The sequence below is a fragment of the Phodopus roborovskii genome, unplaced genomic scaffold, assembly GCF_943737965.1.
Source record: "Phodopus roborovskii unplaced genomic scaffold, PHOROB, whole genome shotgun sequence".
Taxonomy (NCBI): domain Eukaryota; kingdom Metazoa; phylum Chordata; class Mammalia; order Rodentia; family Cricetidae; genus Phodopus; species Phodopus roborovskii.
This window is the reverse complement of record NW_026126511.1, coordinates 55,065,063-55,091,167: the sequence shown is the minus strand read 5'-3', so window position 1 is coordinate 55,091,167 and position 26,105 is coordinate 55,065,063. Positions and strand designations below refer to the sequence as shown.

General features: G+C 45.7%; 2 protein-coding genes across 2 annotated transcripts in view; one reads left to right on the top strand and one right to left on the bottom strand.

Moving 5' to 3' along the window:
* Nucleotides 1-26,105, top strand: part of Ift88 (intraflagellar transport 88) — a 309,460-nt gene that overhangs the window by 249,195 nt on the left and 34,160 nt on the right. The window lies entirely within an intron of this gene.
* The window catches only part of Lats2 (large tumor suppressor kinase 2), a 54,308-nt gene continuing 37,357 nt past the window's right edge, over nt 9,155-26,105 (bottom strand). The window contains exons 3-8 of the mRNA XM_051195608.1: nt 21,259-21,391; nt 18,379-19,676; nt 16,596-17,178; nt 15,955-16,137; nt 14,015-14,121; nt 9,155-11,279 (exon numbers count right to left, since the gene is read on the bottom strand). Coding sequence (XP_051051565.1) covers nt 10,797-11,279; nt 14,015-14,121; nt 15,955-16,137; nt 16,596-17,178; nt 18,379-19,676; nt 21,259-21,391 — 2,787 coding nt within the window. The 3' untranslated portion in view covers nt 9,155-10,796. The remainder of the gene's footprint in view (nt 11,280-14,014; nt 14,122-15,954; nt 16,138-16,595; nt 17,179-18,378; nt 19,677-21,258; nt 21,392-26,105) is intronic.

Sequence of the window (26,105 nt, the reverse complement as noted above, 5' to 3'; positions counted from 1 at the left end):
ATTTATTTTTGACTCTTTTTTGTTTTATTTATTTTGTGTTTTTTTTTTTTTTTTTTTTTTTTTGAGACAGTGTTTCTCTGTGTAGATTTGTAGACCAGGCTGGCTTTGAACTTTCAGAGATATGCCTGACTCTGCCTCCCAGGTGCTGGGATTAAAGGCGTACTACACCACCACCCGACTAGGATTTCCCTGTGTAGCTCTGGCTGTCCTGGAACTCACTTTGTAGACCAGGTTGGCCTCCAACTCAGATCCATCTGCCTCTGCCCCCTGAGTGCATGCACCTCCTCTGTCCCTGGCTCCCCATGCTATTGGCCTTTTGAGACAGGCTCTCACACTGTAGCCTGGAACTCTGTAAACTCAGGCTCATTTTGAATTTGCAGTAATCTCCTGCCTCGGCTGAGTGTTGAGATTGCAGGTACGAGCCACAAGCTCCACTAAAGCCCACCATTTCCTGTAATTATCATATGCTAATGAAAATGCCTAACAATTAAAAAGAAGCCACAATACCAAGTGGAACAATTTTGGTAGTTTGAAAATTACTTCAGCCCAGCAGCCAGTTCCGTTTTTTAAAACCTGCCTCATCACATAGTCTTGGCCACTAGGTGGCTCCCACTCACAGCAATAAGAAGGGTCTAAGGCAGGATGCTTATTTCCTGGTGTAAGGTCACTAGAACTAGAGAGGCCATCACTTTCTTCCACAACAGAAAAGAGTTGATTGAATAAGGGAGATGAAGTTCAGAAAAAAGAAAGTTAAAAGAGTACAATACGACAGACAGGGAAGATGGCTTAGTATCTGGTGCATAAGTATAAGGTTCAGGTCCCCACATCCTTGCAAAAAGCCAGGCACCTGTGGAGACCAAGTGCCTGTGGTCTCCAGCACTTGATGGGGGAGGTAGACACAGAAGGGTCCCACAGTCTGCTGGCTGGCCAGCCTAGCCAACTGACAAGCAACAGCATCAGTTAGGGACCCTGTCTCAAAGGCTAAAATGTGGAATTGCTGAGGACACAGATAGACACAAACTACAAGTGGAGCTTCTGGTTTGAGGAGGAAGCAGGTGGGTTTCTGTGATCATAGCCAGTTTGGTCTACACAGCAGCTTCCAGGCCAGCCAGAGCTAGTAGTGAGACCCAATCTCAAAAAAGAGAGAGGAAGGGAGGGAGGAGGGGGAAAGAGAAGAAAATAGGTGAAGAGATAGGTATGGCAGTGCATACTTAGGATCAGCAAACAAGAATGAGCTCTGGGCAGTGAAAAGAAAAGCCTACCCCTCAAAACAGTGTAATACAACCCTGAATGATCAAGTCAGTGGAGTCTCCCAGAAAATGGTAGGAAAGGGGACACAGATGGCAAGTTTTAGAATCCTGAAATATATGTTTGATCTTTATTGTAGCTCGAATACAGGCTCACATGTTCCCCAGCTGGTGGCACTGTGTGGCAAGGTCTTCAGGAGGTGGGCCCTCAGTGGAGGACATGGGTGGCTGAGAGCAGGGCTTAAGGCTTTTTGCTTGTCTGTTTTTCGAGATAGGGTTCTCTGTATTACTTTGGAGCCTGTCCTGGAACTAGCCCTGTAGACCAGGCTGGCTTCAAACTCATGGAGATCCACCTACCTCTGCCTCCCTAGTTCTGGGATTAAAGGCATGCACCACCGAGACCGGGCAGGCTTGAGGTTTTATGGGGAGACACTTCCTGTCTACCCCCGAGCTACGAAGGGAAGGGTGCCATGTGAATGAACAGCTGCCTCATGTGTCTGCCAGCTTGCCTTCTCTGCCACGATGGACCTCTGGATCCCTGAGCCAAATACACTGTTCTCCTTCGTTCCTTTGGTCACAGCAGTGAGAAACGTCACCAATACAAGGACTTCCTAAGTAAGCACTAACACGGTGACAACTCCCCAATCCCTCTAAAGGGGCAACATTTGCCATTTTGTATGTAAAAGGGTTGACTCCTGCCTGCCAGCCCCTTGGTGCGAGATGGGGATTGGTCATCTGAGAGACCACCAAGATCCATGGAAAGAGAGGAACTAAGGGGTACATTAGCCTCCGTGGCCAGGACTGAATCAATCATGTTGTCCTGGTTAGTTTTTTATCAGCTTGACTCAAGCTAGAGCCCTCTGGGTAGAGGAGCCTCAATTGAGAAAATGCCTCCATCAGATTGGCCTGTGGACAACTCTGTAGTTGTTCTTGATCAACAATTTATATGGGAGAGCCCAGCCCTCCAGGAGGCGGTGCTACCTCTGGGTGGGTAGCCCTGAGGTATGTAAGGTGTGGCTCAAGCCTTTAGTGCCAGCACTTGGGAGGCAGAGGCAAGGGGATCTCTATGAGTTCAAGGCCAGTCTGGTCTATGTGGTGAGTTACAAGTCCAGCCACAGCTACATTGTTAAGAAAGAAAAAGAAAGCAGGCTGAGCAGGCCATGGAGAGTGAGCCAGTAAACAGCATTCCTCCATGGTGTCTCAGTTTCTGCCTCTGGCTCCTGCCTAAATTCCTGCATGATGGACTATGACAGTAGGCTGAAACAAAGTCTTTCCTTCCCCAGTTGCTTTTGGTCATGTCTTTATTGCAGCAATAGAAACTAGTAAAGACACATGTCTATAGAAAGAAGTCCTCATTAAAACTCTTGAGGCCAGAGTTTGTAGAACTTCTAAGTAGGCAAATGTGGAGTCCTAAAGGGTGGTGCCCGGAAAAGTCATGGAAGCCCAGCACCTCCCCCCAACCTTCCTATTTCCTTGTCCATGTGCTTTGTGATTTCCTTTATAATAAACTTGGCTAGGCACCACTGAAGATGGGTTATGGACCTCCAATTTAATTATTTACTTATTTAATGAATTCTTTTTTTTTTGTTTGTTTGTTTTTTGTTTTTCGAGACAGGGTTTCTTTGTTGGCCCTGGTTGTCCTGGAATTAGCTCTGTAGACCAGGCTGGCCTCGAACTCACAGAGTTCTGCCTCCCAAGTGCTAGTATTAAAGGCTGGGTTCTACTGTGTAACTCTGGCTGGCCCTGAACTCAGAGATCCACCTGCCTCTACCTCCCAAACACTGGGCTTAAATGTTTGTGCCAGCAAGGCCAGCATGGGGCCCCGATTCTGCTTAGGTTGTGACACAACAGAGCTTCTGACCAGCTGTACTGGAGGCATTCTTGGGCACAGATCCCTCACCCTGGACCTGCCATGACTTCCAGGTAGACTAGAGGCTGGCTGCTATGTGCTGATACAGGGATGCTTGCTTGCTGGAGGAGATAGCCCTACACCTTCTGAGGTCACAGAAGTCTCCTGTGTTGACAGACTTGGGGTGAGAAGAGAGGAAAAGGTCACTCTGGTTCTCCTGACACACAGGTATAAATCTAAGCACACTGGAAGGTGTACAGGAGATCCACTGTCCAGGGCACAGGCATTAAAAACACAGAATAAAGGTCAAAGAAACATTAGCAAAACATTTCTCAAAACTGTAGGATATGGGCCCTGGGGTTGATAGCTCTGAGTGTTCAGTATCATGATGAGGCATGAAGCCAACAACCCCTGTCAAGAAACATCCTCATGAAGCTTCTAGATGCTTCTGGGAACAAATAAACCACCAGGTCTGAGAAGCAGAAGCGGATGGCACACCCATAATCCCAAGACTTGTATGAGCTTGAGGCCAGCTACATAGTATGATTGGTTCAAAAAACTAAGCAAACAGAATGACATTAGATGCCTGTAATAATGGCATCTAATACTGATGGACAACGGCTACGTGCTCAATTTTCATTTGAGAATTTTGTGCCCAATCACATTTCTAGTCTGGTAGAAAGGGGGTATTTTCATCATACACTTTTTTTTTTCAGGCACAAATCATAAAAGAAGGTCTGACATCTGGCAAAAATAGGACCCAAGCAGGAAGAGAGACAAAGAGAACTCAAAGATGACAGCTGTTTGTCAGGGTTAGGAAGCGACCTCATCCAGGCTGTGGGAGGCACAAGGCATCTGAGCTCCTGGAAAACAGTCTGGTCCTAGACAGATGCTGAGAGCCTGAAACAGGAAACCACGAGGGCAGGGCATCTCCGCCCCCATAAAAGAGGAAAAATCTCAAACAAAACCATCTAAAGGCTTAGACAGTAATGCAAATTTAAAAAATAAAGTAACAAGTCTAAAAGGAAAAAATAAACATAACCTCACTATATTATTTGGTTCAAAGACTACTTACATATGGTCTTAATGTTATTTATATTGAAAACTCATTATCTAAAGATTATGCCAGAAATAGATTGAGAAAAAGAGGTTGAGCAGAGAATATAAGAAAATGACTGCAATACACAGTTAATAATAGAAAATGTTTAAAATAAGCAAATCAAGATATATCATTAAAAACATATTAAGGTAAGAGTGGTTGTTTGAGTAGAAGTAGCAAGAGACTGGAACTCACTCTGTAGTCCAGGCTGGCCTCAAACTCAGAGATCTGCCTGCTTTTGCCTCCTGGGTACTGGGATTAAAGCCATGCACTACCTCTGCTTGACCAGAGATGATTTGTTTTAATATAGTTTTCAAGAAGTCATGTAAAGCACACACCTATTGTGGTTTAATAAGGATCAGGATAAACAGATAGGCCGAATAGATGTTTATTCAGGGAGAAATAACTTACAACCTAGACAGATGAACACCAGCAGGTTCCACCGGATGCTCTCCTCTCCGCATCCCACCAGCAAGAGCGCATTCCTGGCTTCTCCTCAGACCTAGTTCCACAGGTCACTTCTGCCCCTGGCTCTGCCCCAATGGGTGTGGTCAGTGCCACAGAAGGAGACAAAGTGAATGTCTCATTACAATTCCCCTTTTAGTCTAAAGAAAAGATTTAGGCTTGATACAAAACTATATACAAAATAGTGAATTACAAGTGTGCTCTAAGAAAAGGAAAATTGAGAACAAAACGACCTACATATCTAGTCCTAGGGTGAAGGCATAACGGAGTTAACAATAGAGTTGTCCTAAGCTGGAAAACTAGTACCTAATTTATCTAACTAGAAAGAGAGAATAATAGTTGTGATCATTTAATCTTTAACCTCATCAAGACCTGAGAAGGAAAATGATACTAGAGTAGACAGGAAGTACGGATGGGCAACTTCCAAAAGGTACAGAGAGGACAGAAACAGCAAGCTACCTGGACAGTCACCCTAGGTCTTACAGCAACGTTGGTACACCCAGTTTTGGTTAAGGCCTAGAGTATCTGACAGACCACAACAACAGCAGGGAGGTAGAAAGGCTGTCTTACCCTGACTTGGCAAGGTTTAGCAGTCTTCTATATTTGTCTCCTGCAAGCACATAGGACCACATGTCCAAATCAGTGGTCAAGGTGGGGGCAGTTCTTTGCCCAAGAAGCCATTAGCCGAAGAATGAACTCCAGAAGGAGCAACAACAGTATCCAACATATTTTTGGGAAAGTGCACGGTGCTGTCAGGAGCAACAGTGTCTCATGTCAATGGAGTACTAATATTAAAACATTTAAATGCCATGTTCTGCAGGTCTATGAAGTGATTGAAGATTAAGCATCTATGTCTGACTAATCTCATGGGTAAAGGAAACATGGATGAAGATAATCTGTAATACTCAGGAACTTAGCTAAAAAAAAAAAACTGATTAAAACTTCCTTGAGTAAAGCAGGGATAAATACCTAATATATATATATATATATATATATATATATACGTATATATATATATATATATGTAAATCCCTAAAATAGAGGTAGAGTAGAAATGTCTATACAAGAGGTAGAACTATAATGGGCAGCATGATAAATATCCCAAATTGTATCAGTATACAAAATGTCTTGAACATAAGTAAAAGTATACATACATAGAATATGCTAAGAATAATATGCATAAAACATCATAAATGGAAAGATTTTACACAATATGACAAAATATAATATACAATTCTTCCAGAAAGGGAATATAAGCTTAATTTTACATAGGTTACAACAAATAAGAATATATAACAATGTAAGCTGTATAATACTATATTATCTCACTTACTAAATAATTCAAAAGAAGATAGGCTAATCTACCTATATCCCATCTAAATCATACCTTTCCCAACCATACCCTATTCCTGTCTAAAACATAAACCCAAGTGTAAGCATCACCTTCCATACCCAACCCTAAGTAACTAAAACCAACCCAAAGAAGATGAATATTATCCCCAAATTCCAAGAGTAAGGGAAAGGGGGCATCGTTATCTTAAGATTACTTCCTGCTGAAATAGGACAATGATAGTTCCATGGGATCCTGTAGGAAGAAAATTTTTAGCAACCAAATTTCTCAACAGAACTGGTTGTGACATATGTAGCTAGTCACTGTGTGGCAGAAAATGCTTGACTGTAGTACTATTTGAAACTCTGGCCAGGGTGTAAAAAGAAGGTGTACCATTACAGCTAGCTAGTCATGAGTTGTCTTGAGCAAAACAGTCTCAAACTGGTTTGAGGGTGAAGTTTGTAGTCCAGATGAATCAGGTTGAGTCAAGTGGAAATGTCAAGGTGGGGCCCCATCTTCTTTGGGCGTGGTCAGTGCCACAGAAGGAGACAAAATGAATATCCCAGTACACACACCTCTCTCTTCAGTACACAGAAGGCTAAGGTAGCAACAGCTCAGGAAAGGAAGCTGCAATGAAGAAATAATACATGTAGTCTGAATGAGATGTCTTCCACACTCAGAGGCATCTGAACGCCTATCCCCAGTTATTGGTGTTTGGGAGGATGTGTGTCACTAGAGGCAGGCTCTGAGACAAGATCATTTAGGATACACTATTTCATGCTTGCAGGTCAAGATGTGAATCCTTAGCTTCCCACGCTGGTGACCTAGCCTCCACTCCATCATGCTGGACTCTAATCCTCTGGAACCATAAGTCCAAATAAACTCTTTCTTCTAAGTCTCAGCCTTGATTGAGGTGTTTCATCACAGCAATAGAAAATAATACAGTCTGTCTATAGGATGGGGAGAAAATATTTGCCAACTACACATTAGATAAATTATATAAGGATGTATGATATTAAACACCAAAACCAAATGAAATAAAAAGCCAAATCATACACTCAATAAAGGGCTAATGAACAGAATAGACAAGAAACACACTGATCAACAAGTAATTAAAAACAAATTTAGCACCCTTAACAGGTAAACACAAATTAAAACAGCTTTGAAATTAATTTAAAAATATCATATAAAAATAAAGAAAAAAACTTCATCCAGCAGCTGATGGAAGCAGACACCCACAGCTAAACACTGAGCCGAACTCCTGGAATCCAGTTGAAGACAGGGAGGGGTGATGAGCAAAGAGGTCAAGACCAGACTGGAGAAACTTACAGAAACAGCTGACCTGAACAAGGGGGAGCTCATGGACCCCAATCTGATAGTTGGGAAAACAGCATAGAACCGACCCAGATCCCATGAACAAGGGTGTTAGTTAGGACTGGGTAGTCTATGGGGTTTCTGGTAGTGGATCCGTATTTGTCCCTAGTATACGAATGGACTTTGGGAGCCCATTCCACATAGAGGGATACTCTCTCAGCCTAGACACATGAGGGAGGGTCTAGGCCCTGCTTCACATGATATGACTTTGAAGACTCCCCATGGAAGGCCTCACCCTCCCTGGGGAGCAGAAAAGGGATGGGATGGGGATTGGAAGGGGAACAGAGGAGGGGAGGTAGAGGGAACTGGGATTGACATGTAAAACAAGCTTGTTTCTAATTTAAATAAAAAATTATATAAAACAGCTTTCAAGTTTGATCTCACTGAAATCAGAATAGCCATCATTAAGAAAAGAAATATGGCAAGGATGTAGGAGGAAGAATGCTTATTTTTTGGTGGTGAGAATATAAGCTTGTGCAGTCACTGTGGAAATCAGTATAGAGAGTCCTCAAAAAACAAATTAAGCTTCGCAGGGTAGTGCACACCTTTAATCCCAGCACTCAGGAGGCAGAGGCAGAGGCAGGGAGATATCTGAGTTTGAAACTACATAGAGTTCATGGATAGCAAAGACTACATAGTGAGACCCTGTATCAAAACCAACCAACCAACCTAGTAACTGAATGTCAATATGAGGGGGTTGTTTCTAAAACCTTAATGGACTACTATGCAATAACAATAAGGACTGGAGAGAGCTTGGCTATAGCTTAGTGTAGTTTGCCTGGCATGCATGAGTGAGGCCTTGGCTGAATCTCAGCATTGCTAAGAACGAGTTTCTATGCTGAGATAGTTAAGAGCCACTGTCATGAAAACAGGTGGGGGAAAAAAAGTACAGTTTTCTTTCGAGGTATAATATGTTTCTCCTTATACTGTACTTCTCCCAGAACGCACAACCATGACCATTGGTTGTCTGTAGGGAAATGAAATAGTAACTTTTTAAACCATGATTGGCTCTTCAAAAGAAAAGACTACCCCAGAGTGAGCCAAACACCATTTCCAGTCACTCATTGTTTCACCAGTATGACAAATAAAACTGTTTCGGGGCTGGGGGTTGTTACTTTGTCTTATGGATGCAGAGATTTCAATCTGTGGTCAGCCTGCTCTGTGTGTGGGCCTGAGGTGAGGCTGATGTCTCAGCAAACAATTTACCCTACTGTGGGCAGAAAGCAGAGAGCTAGGAAGGGGCCAGGGCAGGGCATACATCCCCAGGGTCTTCCTACTACTTACCTCCTACTTTTTACCACTTCCCCAAACCATGAAAGAATCCAGCAAGGGTTAATCCCTGGGCTAAGACAAAGCCCCTGCCATCCAGTTGTTTCTAACAGCATCGACAGCTTGAAGGGTAGTACACGAAAGCATCGAAAGCATCGACAACTCGAGGGGGGGGGGGGTACCACACTTACCTGCACTTAAACGCTAGCAGTGCCACTCCCCCACGGCTGTAATGACACAGGTGGGGTTGGAGCTGCTCAAACTTGATGTGATCACCTATCATCTCTATTTGAATCTCCACCCACCCAGAAATCCTAACAGACATTTATCCCCATTTTATAGACAACTGTTTACAGATGTCACATAATCTTAGGTTGATTTGGATTCTCTTTTCTCTCTGTGTCTCTGCCCTCTGGTGTCAGAAACCTGGCATCAGGTAAATCAGTAGGAAAATGTGGGAAGCTCCAGCATGCTTATTGTGTAAGACTTTACGGGCTCCAACAAAACACCACCAAAGAGACTTGGGTTTAAAGTTTTAATAATAAATTGTGCCAGTAGAAGCTTTCAAAGGCAATGATATATCAATAAATAATAGTTAAATCGAGTTCCTGAGAAAGAACCTACCACATGAAACTATGTCAGAGCGCTGTAAATAACACGGCATTACTACAAAATAGCAAGAATACTGTAAGTCCCAATACAAGCACAGCAGACTTCAGAATATGCCATTCATACAAATGTAAACCAGGACACAGGAATGTTTCTTAGACATAGATAAATTTGTAAGTGTTTCTGCCTAGATACATACTAAGTAACGGATACATTATGCTAAGAACCGCAAGGAAAATATGTGGAATAGTATAATGAGAATGTGATGCATTCCATCTTTTCAAAAGCAAAAGAAACTGAATGTATTCAAATATAAATCACTTTAAATAGGAACCATACTAATTTGAAATAAGGAGTATTTTGTGTGTTTATCTATAGTTATATATACACCTATATGTCTAAGAAAAAAATGTATGGCTTATTTTTGTACTTCAATGTCACTCCGAAGAATCTTTTTTCTTTTTACAAAGTTAGAAAAACATGTTGGTTAAGCCATATTAAGATTTGATACCTCAACATGTGAAAGAACACAGGAAGACTAAGTCTCCCCGTGACACCTTGGCTGGTTGAGGTAACAGGCTTACCTCACCTTTTGGTGTGGGAACCTGTTGGTGAAAAAATTAAGTAGTAGGGTCCCCGATACAACTTTCCACATACCAAGACTGACAGCATACTGGACTAGAGAAATGAACAGAGTGCTATGATTATGTCCAATGTTTTGGCATAGCTGAATTAATCCCTTTTGATGTGTTTTATATATGACAAACGTTTACATTTGCCTCCCAAAGAACCCAGTCATATCCAAAACACACATGTTTTAAAAAAAAACACACACTTCAGTTACACATATGCATTTCTTTAACAATAAGGGCTACAATCATCACCCATACAATACATTATCAGCACACTCTCTAGAATACCTCATTTAAAAACAGATTCACAGGACCTGCTGTGAATGGCAAGATACGGTAATTTTATAACAGAGAACTGCTCATGTAGTGCCTTTCACACACTAGACACTGGAGTCAGCCACCATCTCTGCTCACTCTTTCTAGCACACTATAACATGCAAAGGGGGAAAAAGCACAACGCAGCTTTTAAACATGACATCACAATTTTGAAATGTGGGAAAACTAAAACACAAAGCCACTGTGTAGATAAACGGTCTTCTCTCACTTATTGCACAGACGTCTTACCACACGTTTAGTTCTTACTTCTCTAAATGTGGACAAGTGCTATCAGATAAAAACACAAATGGAAGTAACAGCAGCATGATTTGTCAAAGTTAATCCTTATAATTTAGTAAGAAAAAATGGGTATCCATAAAATAAGTGCTCTTTTCATATTGTACTAAATTTTAAAAAATGTTGTTTTAATGCAGTGAAGGTCCTCAAAGGACCAATTCAAAGTCACGGTGACCCTCCCTGTTACCCATTAACCAGACTAGAAATGAAGGATTCCCAAACTTGAGTTTCTCTTTTAAAAAAATGTTGTTTGTGGTTTTGTTGACAAAGACCAGAGTCTCAGGAGGTGTGCTCAGGGGCCACTGGCTGCTTACACGTACACTGGCTGGCAGCTCTCAGCCGCACCCTCCAGCTCTGCATCCCCCGGGTCTGCGCTCTCTGCAGGCTCTGATGGCTTTGGGCACCGGAAAGGGTAGCCGTTGTCATCGAAGAACCTGCGGAAGGTGAACTCGTAGAAGGCATGTTCAGGGTGCTTGCTGTTGGGGGATGCCAGAGTGTCCCAGGCCTTGGCGCTCTCCCCGCTGGCCTCGTGCCAGGGGCTTTCTTCATCCACCGGGTCAAAATTGGAGGTGTCCATGGGATGGCTGATGGTGGGGACGTAGGGCGCAGGCTGCTTCCGGATGTCACGGGAGAAGTCGATGGCACTGAAGAACGGGTGGGCCTTGAGGTCATCTGCCCCATTCCTGCCCAGGCGGCTGTCAGCCGCGCAGCATAGCCTAGTGATGAGGTCACGAGCCTCAGCGCTCAGCTTCACCTGCGCTGGGATGTGCAGCGTGTTCTCCCAGTTGATCACCTGTGGGGAACAGAGAAGGGGTTAGAGCTTCCTCAACCCAAGTCTTGAGCCTGCACAGCTAAGGGGTTTGAGCTTCTCACAAAAATCTTCAGCTGTGGCAAAGGGTTCTGTTGGGCCACCACAGTACTCACTTGGTAGTTACTGGGGATGGCAGCTGGTCTCTGGGATTTCTTTTCTTTGCGATAATTGACCCCAGCTGGCTTTGGCCTCATCTGGGTATTATTAAGTAAGTATGTCATGAAGCCATGTGTACTGTGGAAAGAAACCTAACATCTGCATTGTTCAGGCTTAGGCTCAGAGTGCTGCTAGGGAGACTTGCTCTACAGTGAGTGTTTCAGAGGGACTAACTATGAAATGTGACAAGGTTTTCTTCTGTGACACCAAGATCCCAGCAGGAAGGACAAAGTATGCTGGATTTCATGAAAATCACAAACTTTTGTGCCATGTATGATGGCACACATCTAGTAATCTCTGCACTTCAGAAGCAGGGCAGGCCAGCTGCAGGCTCAAGGCCAATCTGGTCTATGTGGCTCCAGCCCAGTCAGGGATATGCGACTGGGAACTCACAAATTAAACTTACTAAGAATGAAGAGACTACCCATAAAATAGACTATGTCTGCAAAGGAAACGTGTGCAAAGAACTTAATATCTAGAATGCATAGAGAAAGAACCCCACCAACAATGTGAATTTTAAAATAGGGTTAGTTAAAGACTATTGGTCATTTCCATAAAAATATACAAATGGTAAATGAGTACAGGATCACATGCTTAATCTCACTAGTGACCAGGGAAAGGTGAACAAAACCCCACAGCTGAAACACTACCTCACATCCGAGGATGGCTGTTATTCCAAAGAGGAGGTTGCACTGGGTGTGAAAGTGCATGCCTGCAATCCCAGCACTCAGGGGGCTAAGGAAAGTAGACACTAGTAAGCGGCAGTAAGGATGCAGAGAAAATGCAGCCTGGATACACTACTGCAGAGAAATGTAAAAGACGTTGCTAAGCACAGTGGTCCAAATGTGCAACCTCAGAACAGAGGAAACTGGAAACTGAGACAAGAGGATGTCTCAGGTTTAAAGCTGGTCTATAGATAGGAACACTGTCTCAAAAAAAAAAAAAAAAAAAAAAAAAAAGAATGAATGAATGAATAAATATAATAGTATGGTTGTCGTTAACAGTTTGGCAGTTCTAAGAGGGAATCCTCCTCTGGGTGTAAGTCCAGAATGACCGAGAGGAGGGTCATGGAACAGAGGCATTAGTCACAGTAGCCAGGAGGCAGGAGACACTAGACACCTGTCACCTGGTGAACGGGTAGTCAAAACATAGGGCACACACTTAAAGGACTGTAGTTCAGTCTTTTTTTTTTTTTTTTTGGTTTTTCAAGACAGGGTTTCTCTGTATTGTTTTGGAACCTTTTCTAGAACTTGCTCTGTAGATCGGGCTGGCCTCAAACTCACAGAGATCCACCTGCCTCTGCCTCATGAGTGCTAGGATTAAAGGCGCGTGCCATCAAAGCCTGGCTGTAGTTTAGTCTTAAAAGCAGAAAATCTACACACACAAGCAGGGATGAATCTTGAGTATAATATGTAATTGAAAAATGGCAGTAAAATAAGACACACAAGTACAGAACTCCACATCTATGAGAGCAGTTATTTAATGGGTACCAAGTCTGCATGTGCGATGAGAATATCCAGAAATCATATACAGAGCCCTGTGTGAGCACATTTAAGGCTAACAAGTCATATACCTCGAAATAGTTGAATGTAAATTGCATGTCATACCTATTTTGCCACAGGGCAAAAAAAAAAAGTATCTGGCTTACTAACATGTGGGCAAATCAGTGAGTGGTTCTGCAGGTCAAGTGGTAAGCAGAAAATGCCACAACCAAAGCCAACTGTGTTGTTCAGACTTTAACTGAGTTTTGAATCAAAGTTTCTTCTCACCCTCCCTTTCTCCCTCCCTCCCTCCTTTCCTCTCATTTTGATATGTACAGCCTTGGCTGTCCTGAAACTCCCTCTGTAGACCAGGCTGGCCTTGAACTCAGATCCACCAGCCTATGGGATCCCTTGGATGGGATCAAAGGCATGTACTGCACCACTGCCTGGCTGATCCAGTTTCCACCATGGACTGATCAGGATATAAAAGAAAACTCTCTAGAACTGTGCTTCTGTAAATTCACTAGGGAGTTCAGATTTTCAGTTAACTCTGAACAAATTAAGGATTAACACATTCAGAAAGTGGCTGTGAATCTAAAATGAATCACTAACTGATTAATTTAGTAATTTATTCAATTATTTTCAGTGAGTATTGGGAATACATACAACTAGCCTGACCACCAAGCTGATAATTATAGCCATGGTGGCACAGTATCTAAATAACCACACTGGCTTCTCTAGCCACAGGGCTGTTGATTCTCTTCAGGGCAAGCCAGGCAAGGGGCTACCACAGCTGCCACTTGCACCACACTGTGTGTGGACCCTGCTTTGAAATACAAAGAGAACAGGCAGATTAGATAGACAGACAGATAGTAATAGCTTATACAAATACATTAAAACTCAGGTCTAGCTTTGTTTTAATATTAAAAAATTCAAAACTATAGTAAAAGTAAAAGATTCTTTTTTTTGGAAAACTCTTCTACAAATGACAGCCATTTCTAATCTATTCAGAATAAGACTCCAAAACTGACTGGGGACTGTGGAAAAGCGCAGTGTTCTGCATAACACACATGTGCTTACCTTCAGCTGGGTTTCTGTGGGAGTGGGTGCCAAGAAAGGTGGTTGCCCAACCAACATCTCAAAAAGAATCACGCCGACACTCCACCAGTCACAGAGCTGCGTGTACCCTGAAAGACAGCATTCCCTCAGTCCACAGCACAGGCTTCCTTAGTGCCTGAACACCTAGATGGACTATGATGGAGTGAGCAGCTCAGAGGTATTACTGTGCTAGTAAAAGGAGAGACCTGCACAAATGGTCATCCCCAGGCAGGGGCTCAGACTGGCAGCTACAATGGGCTCACATAAACATGCAGATAGATATCACGTGGTCACAGAAACTTGAATTTTCTTGTTCTTAATCACTGGTCTTCATAAACACAGGATGCTTTTACAGTAAGAAGACAAGACATTGATTTTTTTTTTAAACACTGAGAGTGTGTGTGTGTGTGTGTGTGTGTGTGTGTGTGTGTGTGTGTGTGTACAAGTGCACTATGGCATGTGTTTGATCAGAGGATACCTTGTAGGAGTCTATTCCCTCCTATCATGTGGGGCTCGGGAATTGAACTTAGGCTTGGCAGTGCTGTACCCATTGGCTACAGGGCAGGTGTAGAAAGCAGGAAAGCTTCCTAGATAAGTCTATAATTCTGTTTAGGATGGATGCTCAACAACATGGAGTCTATGCAGAGACCCTTCTCAACAGTAAGTAAAACTAAGCTCCCACCTAGGGTGGTGGGGCTGCCTACAAGGAGGTTGTGAACAGGCTCATTCCTCTTTGATGTTCTCCCACTATTCCTTAGGGCCTTCATCTCAGTCAAGCAAAGCTTGCTAGTAAGCCCAGGAACAGGAGCAGCCAGTGGAGCTTTGAACTCTACCTTCATTAGCTGCTCCTGGCATTGACAGCTGCAGAGTAAACCTTGCCCATGACTCCTGCAGAACAGTACTCATGGCTGGAGTGTGGGACCTCTACTGGGCACCAAAATTAGCCTTTGCAAGTTCTCAAGGGACACCTTTATGCACAGGGCTGAGTGGATCAATTAGACCACCACAGTGATGGAAAACTTCATCCTGAACCAAGTTGGACTAGGTCTAAAGATACAATGTGAATGGAAAGAAGTGTCTGGATTAGCTATAGGGTCAAGCTGATGTCAGTCCACTGTCACGATGAACCACAAAAGACACTCAGGGTTCCTCTGGTTCTGAAGCAGACACTGTGTCCAGGTTATCTATCCAGAAACAAATTGCACCAACTAGTACAGATATCAATTAAGGTTTGCACACATTACCTTGTAGGAGTTTTGGGACCAATAGGGAAGCATTTATTTATGTACCAGACATGGAGTAATCCAGCCTGGACAAGGGAGAGGTAAGCTAGAACTTGGAAATGATGGGCTACAGAGGGCAGTGACCCTATTAACTCCAAACAGCTTCATCAGCTGACTGCATTTAAGTTAATAAATTTATCTTTTATGTGTATGGGTGTTTGCCTGCATGCATGTGCATGCACCATGTGTGTGCTGTGTTTGCGGAGGCCAGAAGAGGGCCCTGTATCCCCCTGGAAAACCATTGTTAGTTGTGAGCAATCATGTAGGTGTTGGGAACTGAACCTGTGTCTTCTGGAAGAGCAACCAATGCTCTTAACCAGTGAGTCATCTCTCCAGCCCCTAGCTGACTCTGAAAAAGCTAGTTAGTTGGAGTCATTCCCTTGGATCTGAGGTAGAAAGCCCCACAACACACACTCCTCAGTTAGAGGGTGAGGAATATTGGCTTAATCATGATGAAAGCAAAGGCCCCCTCCAGATCAGAGGTAAGATGACAGAGCCTTGTTGCTAGGGAAACCATCAAGCTCTCAGGCGTCTTTAGGCACAAAAATACAATAGGAATACTTAAAGAGTCCTGGACACCTGTTCCTAAAGCTCTTATGAGAGCAGGCAGTGAGCTGAGGAGGGAGCAGGCTGGCATACCTTTGCGGAGAAGCACCTCAGGCGCGATGTAATTTGGTGTCCCAACCAGAGAATGAGCCAGACACCGCTGGTGCTGCTTCTGGGCTCTCTGCTCCAGGGTCTTTAACCTGTCTCCACATCGGCAGTTAGAAACGTCATCCCAGAGGTCACCAGGCTCCATGCTGTCCTGTCTGATGTGGTTCCCTTTACCGGGGAAAAGGCGTGGTGACAGAAAAGAGCAGAAAGGAACATCAGTTTCCATACTCAACATTGCAGCAAATCCACAGCTTTGAACAGGCAAGTCATTTTGCCAATTCAAGTCAGTACAAACTCTTCTCCCACTGACAAACCCAGGCCTTCTGCATGCCAGTCAGGTCTCTTCTGCTGAACTACCACTACTCCAGGAGCCCTAAGCTTTTATTTTCTAAGGTTTCTTTTAATAGGGCAGTGAGGAACTTCTTTAAGAAAGTCCCCTAACAAAGAGAATATCCTCACACGTATCACACCACTCCTTAGGAGGGGGACTATGCCACACTAAATCACAGTAGCAGACCAACAGACTGCTTTGAAAAAATTAGGTGCCATAAGGACTATGCAGCTGCCCAGTGGAGCGGTCCCTGATGTGGGTGTGGGAGGTGCACACAGTAGGCCAGCAGCAGTACCTTTCTGGTAGTACTTGGAATTGTGAGTCCACCTGAATCCGGTGCAGAGGCCAAAATCTGTCAGCTTAATGTGACCATCCAGGTCGATCAAGATGTTGTCGGGCTTGATGTCCCTGTGGATGAAGCCCATCTTGTGGACACTCTCAATGGCCAGAGTCAACTCTGCAATGTAGAATCGGGCCAGGTGCTCAGGGAACACTTCCATCCGGATCAGCAGGCTCATCATATCCCCACCAGGGATGTAATCCATCACAAAGTACAGGCTGTCCTTGTCCTGGAAGGAGTAGTAGAGTTTGACCACCCACTCATTGTCTGCCTCAGCCAGGATGTCCCTCTCTGCCTTGACATGGGCCACCTGGTTCCGGTTCAGGACATCTTTCTTCCTCAGCGTCTTCATGGCATACAGGGCGTGAGTGTCCACCTTACAGGCAAGGCACACTTCTCCAAAGGCACCAATGCCCAGAGTTTTGATTTTCACAAACATGGACTTGTCCATCTTGGCCCGCTTCAGTCTGTTGTAGTTGGACTCCTTCTGGTAGAGGATCTTCCTCATCTGCTCCTGTTCAGCCTCGCAGAGTCCAGCCTGCACATGAGGAAAACCAGAAAGCCCTGTTAAAGGAACACTCGGCAGCCAAGCAGTAGGGCAGGGGTGCCTTGGAACATTGAGGACCCTTCAGGAAGACTAGGTCTACTAGACTATAGGCAAGATACCAGCCAGCCTTGATCTTTATACAGAGATGTAGACATCTATATTTTCATGCAACATGCGTCCACATATATGTAAGTATGGAATCCAAAGAAAATTCTTTCTCTAGGTGATTTAGGTTCTCAAAACCAGGAAAAACACTACAGGAAAAACCACTACTACTACTAGAAAAACAAATCTGTGGAAAACATTCCTGGAATTCATTATCTAGTATTTCAGTAGTTCAAAGAAAACGGGAAAACAGAAAACAAGCAATGAACATGGACCAACAGGAAATAAGAACACAAACTTAAGTTTTGGAATTTAAAATGACTGGTTTGTGCAATGTAAATTTACTATCACATTTAAATTTAAAATAATGTGATAAAAGTTTCTTTCTCTAGTACTTTACAGAATCAATTGCAGAATGTTTAAAACATTATTTACTGGGGCTGGAGAGAAGGCTCTGTGGTTAGAAGCACTGGCTGCTCTTCCAGAGGACCCCCATTCAGTCCCCAGCCCCCATGTGGCCGCTCACTGCTGTCTGTAACTCTAGTTCCAGGGGATCCAAAGCCCTCCTCTGGCACAAGCATGGTATACAGACAAACAAGCAAACAAAACACTCATACACATGAAAAGAAAATAATCTAAAACAACACACACACTCACACCTCCTGGGCTAGGCACTGAGGAACATACTTACAACCCTGGCATCTGAAGCTGGGGTAGGACTGGGAGGCCCTGCTCAATGGGGGCTACAGATGAACATCGTATCTCAAAGAAGCAAACCAAAAGCACTGTTCAGTAATTTGGATCTCTAAAGTATCTGACTTAGAAAATGTTAACGTTCTTTTACAATGTTAACAGCAGGTAACCTTTGGTGTGCCTTCTTCAAAAGTAAGGACACAGCACTCTAATCAGTTTGCTGATTTGTTAGCCAGGGTCCTTAGGAGGGAAGCAAAAGGGAGGCCACACACTGCGGCTTCTCCAAGCGCCTGGCTCATGCTCACATCTATGAGATGGGCGTGTGATGACAGTGCATAGCCGCTACTGTGGACAGGGCACCGGGAACAGAGTAAGAAGGAAGTGAGAAATTACTTTGGCCATTTCCTGTTCCAACTGCAGCCTCCGGCTAACCTTCTGCTGGTAGGTTTTGATGACATTCTCCACGTGTTGTTCCATAAAGAACTTGAAGGCATATGGGGAGTAGCTCTTGATGCGCGACTCTCTCTTCTCTTCATCCTTGCTATTCTTGCGGACCGGCACCGGGGAGGTCTGGATTTGCTTTTTGTCCTTGCTAGCTTTGTCTCCCTTGGTACTCTTGTGGCTCTTGTCACTCCTGTCCTGCTCGGCGCCCCCACGCAGACTCTGTTCCACACCGGTACACAGACTGTCTAGGTCTAGGTTGTACTGCTCGGTCTTGCTGGGCAGCAGCAGGTGCTTCGGGTAAGGTGGCGGTGGGCACCTGCGTTCAGAGCCACCGTAGTCTACGTCCAGCGGGTGCTGGCCTGTGCTGCCCTCCTTGGTCTCCAGGCCCTCGGTGGCTGGTGCTGTGGGTGCAGGCACCCAGGCAGGGTGTGAAGGCCCCACAGCTGTCTGGGGCTCAGGCCGCAGCACACGCACGCTCTTCACAGGATGCAGGATATGGGCAGCTGTCACTGCGGTGACCGTGTTGGGGGCAGGCAGTGAGGGCTCGGGCTGTGGGCTACTGAAGGAGTTGGTCCTGCTGGGCCCAGCCCGAAAGGCCACGTGTTGTCGGGTGGCCTCTAGACCCTGCTTCTGCAACGAGTCTCGGCGCACCAGTGGGGTTGCAGACCAGGGCCCTGGGGAGCCTAGCTCGTACAGGTCGGCGTTGAGGCTGTTCCTGGATGGCGTCAGAACGGCCTGCGCCGGGCTGTCACCGGCGAACGTGGGGCCCCGGGCACCCAACACATGCAGCGGGTGGGCACCGGGAGGCACGGTGGCCGGCTTGTGGTGCACAGTGGTGTATAGCCCAGCATGCGCAGGGAAGGCGAGGCTGGCTGGAGTGGCGCCCTGGGCTTTGGCCAGGCCGGAGTAGGCATCTGGTGGTGTCTTGCTCTGGAAGGAGGGGCTGCGCTGCACCCCGTAACCCGGCTGCTCCGCTGCTAGAAGGTGAGCACGACCATAGTGTGCAGTGGGGAAGTGTGCACCTGCCTCCACAGCTGCACTGTAGCCTTTGGGAGGGTGCTGGTGACCAGGGGTGTTGTGGGCGCTGACCCCAGGGAAGAGGAAGTCTAAATATTGCCGTGGCACCTCCTCCAGCGCAGCAGGGCCTTCATAGTTTGCACCACCTAGCTGGTGGTAGGATGGGAATGCTTCCCCTGCACCCTCAAAACTGGGACGCCGTGTCACTGGGGTAGGCGCCAGGCCCTTTCCTGCAGAGGAAAGGGTGAGAAGTTGGTAAGAGCACATGGGACTGGTGGGCTGCTAGCCCTGTAGTCCTCACACCACCCTTATCTTAGGGTCTGGGCAAATGTATAAGGTCTTCTACTGAGTCCTGACAGGGTGAGTCCTGCAAGGTAGGGGGAAATGGATGTTGGGGTGAGTGCCAAAGAGCATACGGGAAGCTATGGGTCTGAATGGGTATGGTGCCTTAGAGGACACGCCACTCAAGGTTGGTCTCCAGCCACGTTAGGGGACTAGCAGCTTTGTTTCCTCAGTGAAAGCCAAGTTTACTTAATGTCATGGTTTTGAAAGTCTACTTTTCCTTAACAAAGGGCAGGAGTGTATCCACTGTCCAAATAGTCATTTTCTAAATTAAAGATTTGCTGGGTTTCTATCTTTATTAAGGACACACAGGGCAATATATACTCAACATTAACTGAGAACAAAACCGTGAAATGGAGAAATGGTTCAGTAAGTTAAGCTTGCAGAGGACCCAATCGAGTTTGGTTCCCAGCACCCAATCAGGTAGCTCCCAACTACTTGTAACTCCAGCTTTTGGGGGTTCTGCCCCTGCAAGACACTGAAATCAAGTGCTCATACACCATTAAAAATAAAACTCCTTTAAAACAACCCACAAAAAGTCCCTCTCTGCAAACACCCAGACATGTGGATGGCTGCTACTGCTTCCTTATTCCTGGCTTCTTTCTCCATTCTGAAAATCTTTCCTCATTTAAGGTGGAAAGGACAAAGTCCCCCTTCATTTCTCTCCTTGGATTCCTCTGCTCTGCTTGACTCTCCTAACTCACCTGACAGAAATAACACAGCAGCCTTGGCACTCAACAAAAGTTACAGCTGATGGGTAGCTTTGTGTCACCTGGGTCGAGCAAATGCTACCAGCACAACACACCAAAACCAAGCAGGAAGGCAGCTGCTACAGAGCTGGGCCTGTTTCCCTGCAGTACCATTCTTCAGGACAGATTCCAGAAGGCCAAGAACCCAAGAACAATGGCCAGTCAGCTGGTGAGGGAAATTTCTTTTCTCAAGAAACCAGAACTAAATATCCGCTAACAACACAAACACTTCAAAAGCCCTTGATGTCACCTCTCACCAAGGGAAGGCTTTATCCCAGGTCAGCCACTGAGCAGGGAATTACATACACCATAGCATCTACTCCACCTAGAGAGGAACGCCTGACAGCCGGGGAAGCACAGTAGGCACCCCGTCCCTTCCAGAGCTGAGACACTGCTCACTCATGGCTGCAGGCCTTGGGAGCTGTCTTCTATCAAATGTGAGAAAAAGTGTGTTTTTTGGAATTGATGACCCCCTTTTAAAAGACCCTTTCTAGGCCCCAGAAAAGGTTTTAAAAAGTTGAACTCCATCCCCGCCCAAAGATAGAAAAATTAAACAGACACACAAACCCTCCAGACAGTAACTCAGGGGTCAGATGATCAGGGGAGCAGTTAGGTTAAATCCCATCACCACATGATCAATTTTCAGGGGCAGGTCTGACTCTCTGTGCAGGGTCCCCTACCCTCAGACCACAATAATTTCCTACTACACAGCCAGCTTCACCTGGGGAGGTCTGTTTGATGACTCGAACAATCTGCTCATTCCTGGGGTCCAGGTAGCCCATCTTACTGATGTACTCCAAAGCTGCTTCAATACTCCTGCTGCCTGTCTGCTTCAGAGCTCTGCCGGCCATCTCCTAGGAAGAAAGCAAGGGATATCATCGATGTCACCACCATTTACACCTTTACAGCAAAACCACTGATGACGCCTCTCTGTGGCTGCTGGGGCCCTGCTAGGTGCTACAGATGACCTGGAGCACACACAAGGAGTTGCAACCACACCATGCACCATAAGAGCTTGTGTCAATCATGTGCAGGGTCTCTGATGGTGGGTCCCGGATGAAGCCCTTAGGCAGTAGGAAACTGGCCTTGATCCCAGCTTGTTACTATGCTAACTCTGGAATCAGTGGAAATGCGCTGGGTGGAAGCAGGGAGAAATTGCTGAGGCCATTTTTGAGTTGCTTACTGAATGCTCCCTGTTAGCAATGTCCGCTGCCATCTACAGCAGTAAAGGAGCATAGCAGTCTTCATGAAATCCTGGAGAGCTTCATGTTCACACAGGAGATGTCCCTTAAAAGTGTTTGTAGAATGTTCACACAACAGGAGAAGGCAGGAAAAATAGCTGTGAGTTGAGATGGATGGCTCCCTTCTACCCAAAGGTAAGACATGGCGTCGGACACGCCCTTTCAAGGACAGATATATTTAGAGAAGGTGGAGAGTCCAAGTGGATAAAGTTCCTCAGGAATGATGGGCTAGACAGAGAAGAAGCTGTGGTTGGGTCACGCCAGGATGGTGGTAGCAACACCAAGGAGCATATGATGTGACAGGGAACCTGCGCTAGAGTTGGGCCATCCCTGGTTTTGCTTATTTGCAAAACCAAGGGAACTTCCAGTCAGTCACGTATGCAGTCTGAAGACGAAGCTGGGGGCACCTGTGGGGTGTAGACTTCAGGCACAGGGGCAGTGACGAGGGAAGACAGCTCAGCTGGCAAAGGCAGCAACAGAGGCGATGGGGGCCGTGGGAGGTTAGCAAGCACCATAAAAGGGAAATGTGGGAAGGCACTGAAGAGAGAGCAGGATTGGGGAGACCTAGCATGGTAGCAGGGGACACACAGGTGTTCAGCAGTAGGCAGTCCAGCTGTGGAGAGAGAGTACTGTGCTCCATGCTCATGGCCAGGCCTGACAGCTCTATTCATTTATTCCTGTCTGCTTCCTTAACACTGGGAAAAATCATCTAGGAAGTTTGAGGCCAGCCTGCTGTACATGTGAGTTCCAGGACAGCCAGGGTTACACAGAGAAACCATAAAGCCTATGAGAAATATGGCAGGGTCTAAATCTCCATACCACACAGCTTCATACACCCACTTCACACAATGCCTAGAACAAACCAAGTGCCTGATACTAACCATGTGATCATCCAACATTAAATCATGTTCTCTGTTTCTGGCTGTGTGACAGGTGAGTGACAGAACAAAAAGGAGGGGGGTGTGCTCACTGTAAAGTGGCCAGATCTGGGATTCAATGAGGCTGCAAGGCCAAAGGAAGCAGGGAAGAGCGAGATGCAGGTCTGAGGTGCAGCTACATAGAGAGAAGGAGCAGAAGTGGGAGCTGACTGGGAAATGACAGTGGGGTTCTAGGAGGCAGCAATTGGCTTGACAGCAGAGCCAGGGGAGAAGGCAGCAGAGCTCAGACATGAAGCGCCCTCTACCTCACCTAGAGCCAGGTGATGACACCTCACCATCCCTACTTCATGGCTAAGCTATGCGATGAGGTCATGTCTATACAACTGTCAAGGACTTGAGGGAAGGCTGCTATTAAGACCAAATCTCAGCACACCACTTGGAGTCTTTTGTTCCCACTAAAAATGTGCCAAGTGGAGCTTCCCCAACCACAGACATTTGGCACTGAGAGTTCAGCTGCTTTGTGTGAACGACTGTCTCTTCCAGGGTAAGTTATCTGCCTAAGCTCCTTACTTTCAGGACCTGCCAACAGCCAGGCAACGACAACAGGAGAAAAAAAGCTTGTCACCTGTATGTGAAGTCACGCTCCCACGACTTCAAGGTTTGTGAGCTTCCTGTCTTCGGACCTAGAGACTTAGCCAGGAGACTGAAACCTTAGGCAGACTTGGAGTGGCAAGCATGTTTTAAATCGTGAACCCAAGTGACATTCATGAGCCAGCATATTTATAAATAGTTTTATTTATAAACCTGCCCTTTGTATTATCTGTCCATTACCACATGGTTAGCAAATCTGTAGGTTCTACACACCAACTCTCAAATGTGCTCCTGTTCATATTCCAAATGATCATAGGCTTTTGTTTTATTTTGTGGTGCTGGGGATGGGACCCCAGGCCTCACATATGCTGGCAATGCTCCACTCCCAAGCTCCACCCCCAGCCCCCACACTTGTGTGTTAAGAGCTAAAGGAAGCCCAGAATCTGTTTCTAAGTTCACCAGGGGCACAGGTCTCAATGTGCAAGGACAATACATATGAAGTTATGATGGGCCCTGGTGGAGGTCTCCTGAGGACAGTGCAGCTGGATTCCTGCAGGGGAACTTGGCCTCTTCCCTTCCTTTCTCAGAGCACTGAGCCAGTGTTCTGAATCCTGATCTAGAACTGTCTATGACCACTCCAAAAAACAGTATTGAGTTCAGATACAGAGGCAAGCTCTCAGTGTGTATGTGCACACCCGTGAACACTTACACACACAGCCCTCTTTGTAGCTGTGTAGCCTTCACAAATTCTCTACCTACTCTGAGCACCTGTTCCTCATCTGGGAAATGAAGCTACCTACTAGGGTTGCTATAGGGATTGAGGAAGATGATCGGTGTCCTTGTGTTCCAGGGCCATTTCAACATCAGCTGCTACACTTCTCTTACGTGTCTTTGGTAGAAAATACAAAGATGACCATTGTCGGTTTTAAGAATCAAATGCCTCTAATACTTCATATTTTATTCTTTTAATCATAATTACATAAAACAATGTGCTGAGCTCCTTTTACCAGGTATCTCTGGTTCTGTCTGGGTTATAAGCCCAGGTTAGGCTCATGGAAATAGTAAACCCTCCCTCTTGGTCCATATGTGGGTGGTAACAGTGTGTACAGAGTATGCCCATCATAGTTCCACCTGCCCCTTGATTACTGCCTGACGCCTGCTCCCTACAAAGAAGACTCATCCACTGAGATTAGCTAAACCTGTTTCCTAGGTCCAGCTATACACTGTAAACCACGCTTCCATGTTTATCTATGTGTATAACCACATCTCCTTGTTTAGCTATATGCAACAATTCTGCCTCTGTTCAACTGTATACAATAGGCATGCTACAGTTTCTCCATGTGAGAGCCCCTCCCCTCCGCCCATGCCAGCTTTTTCTTTTTCTTTGTGTCTGTCTGGCTGTCATTTCTTCATCCCCTTACCCTGCAGGTCAAGTCCCTGGTTGCTGTGCAAGGACTCCACTCCTAGGCACCAGGCTCTTGATGCCCTGCCAGAGTCTCAAGACTGGTCTCATGTTTTTTCTGCTGCAGCCGCATCACCACTCACTGTCCTCCCTGTCTAAGCATGCCTCATGTCAGGAAGACCCCGCGTGTCAGCCCAGCTACCCACAAGACAAGAAGCAACCAGCTGGGAGGCCCCCAGCATACCAGAAACGCCAGTGATCTCACACTCCCTGTGGCTCGCTTCCCTACACCAGTAAGGAAGGCCTATGGGACTGCTGGAGGAGCAAATCTGTTCTTACAGATTCACCAGCTCAAAAGCAGGCAAAAGCTGGGCTTACAGTTGCTATACAGTGTAATGGTTTTACTAGCATTCCTTGTGACTGCAAGTTATTTAAATTCAGTGACAACTTATTATGTATGAAGGAAAGAATTTCCTATGCAGATCCTCTCCCACCCCTTCCTGGTGAGGAAGCATTCTTCAAACGTTAGCAAAGCCATATCCCATGCTTTAACATTCCAACAATGAGGTTTGGCTGAGAAACCAGAAACGGAGTGCTCAGGCCTCACACTAGGTCTTCCAGCTCTTGCATCAGTCTATCTGCCCGTTTCTGGGCCTCTCACAGAACTCGTGATTTTCGTCTATGGGTGGGAGAGAGTGGCTGGGTCTGCAGGCCATGCTGAGTGTTGTTTTAAAGCCTAAAGGCTTCCATTTCTGAGAGCGAACAGAGGAGAAAGGAAAGAAGCCTGTGGCTGCCCGGGCTGGGGTGAAGTGGAGGGATGCCAGAGAGGCTCAAGTAGTGGTTGAGGCTCCTGCTCCACCCACTGTCCTTCTCAGGCTGACTCTGCCTTTCTTTAAGTGGCTTCCAGGAATCTTCTGGAAGCACAGTGGAACACAATGTTTCAGAGTATTCCACTGACAACTTGTCAGCTCTAACAAGAAGCTCGGTCCCGGGGGACCCATGTGAAACTCAGACACCCACCCATCTTCCTGGCCTGAGGACATGCTCAAGCAAAGCCAGGGACACAGGGAAGGAAACAGAAGCAGCCTTGGAGGTTTCAATGGGTGGACGCAAAAGGAAGAGCAGGTACTACTTCACATCTGTGGAGCACGTGGAGCCTGTCAGCCCAGACAGCCGGGGAAGCTGCAGCCCCCCATGGTTTCTTTAGCCCTGGGGCTGTATGCTAAACACTGCTGAGGAAAATATATTTCAAAGGTAACTCAGGTGTAGGGAATGAGGAAGAAATCCGTTCTAAATCTAAACCAACATGAAAAATTGCCAGCCTTGCCAATGATAAAGAAACACTAGTAAGACAGCATCTTCTAGCTTGTCAGCACCAAAAAGATTAGTAATATTTAAAGAAAAAAAAAAGGGGGGGTAGTATAGATTCACAGGCATGGTTTTGAAGGCTGTAGAA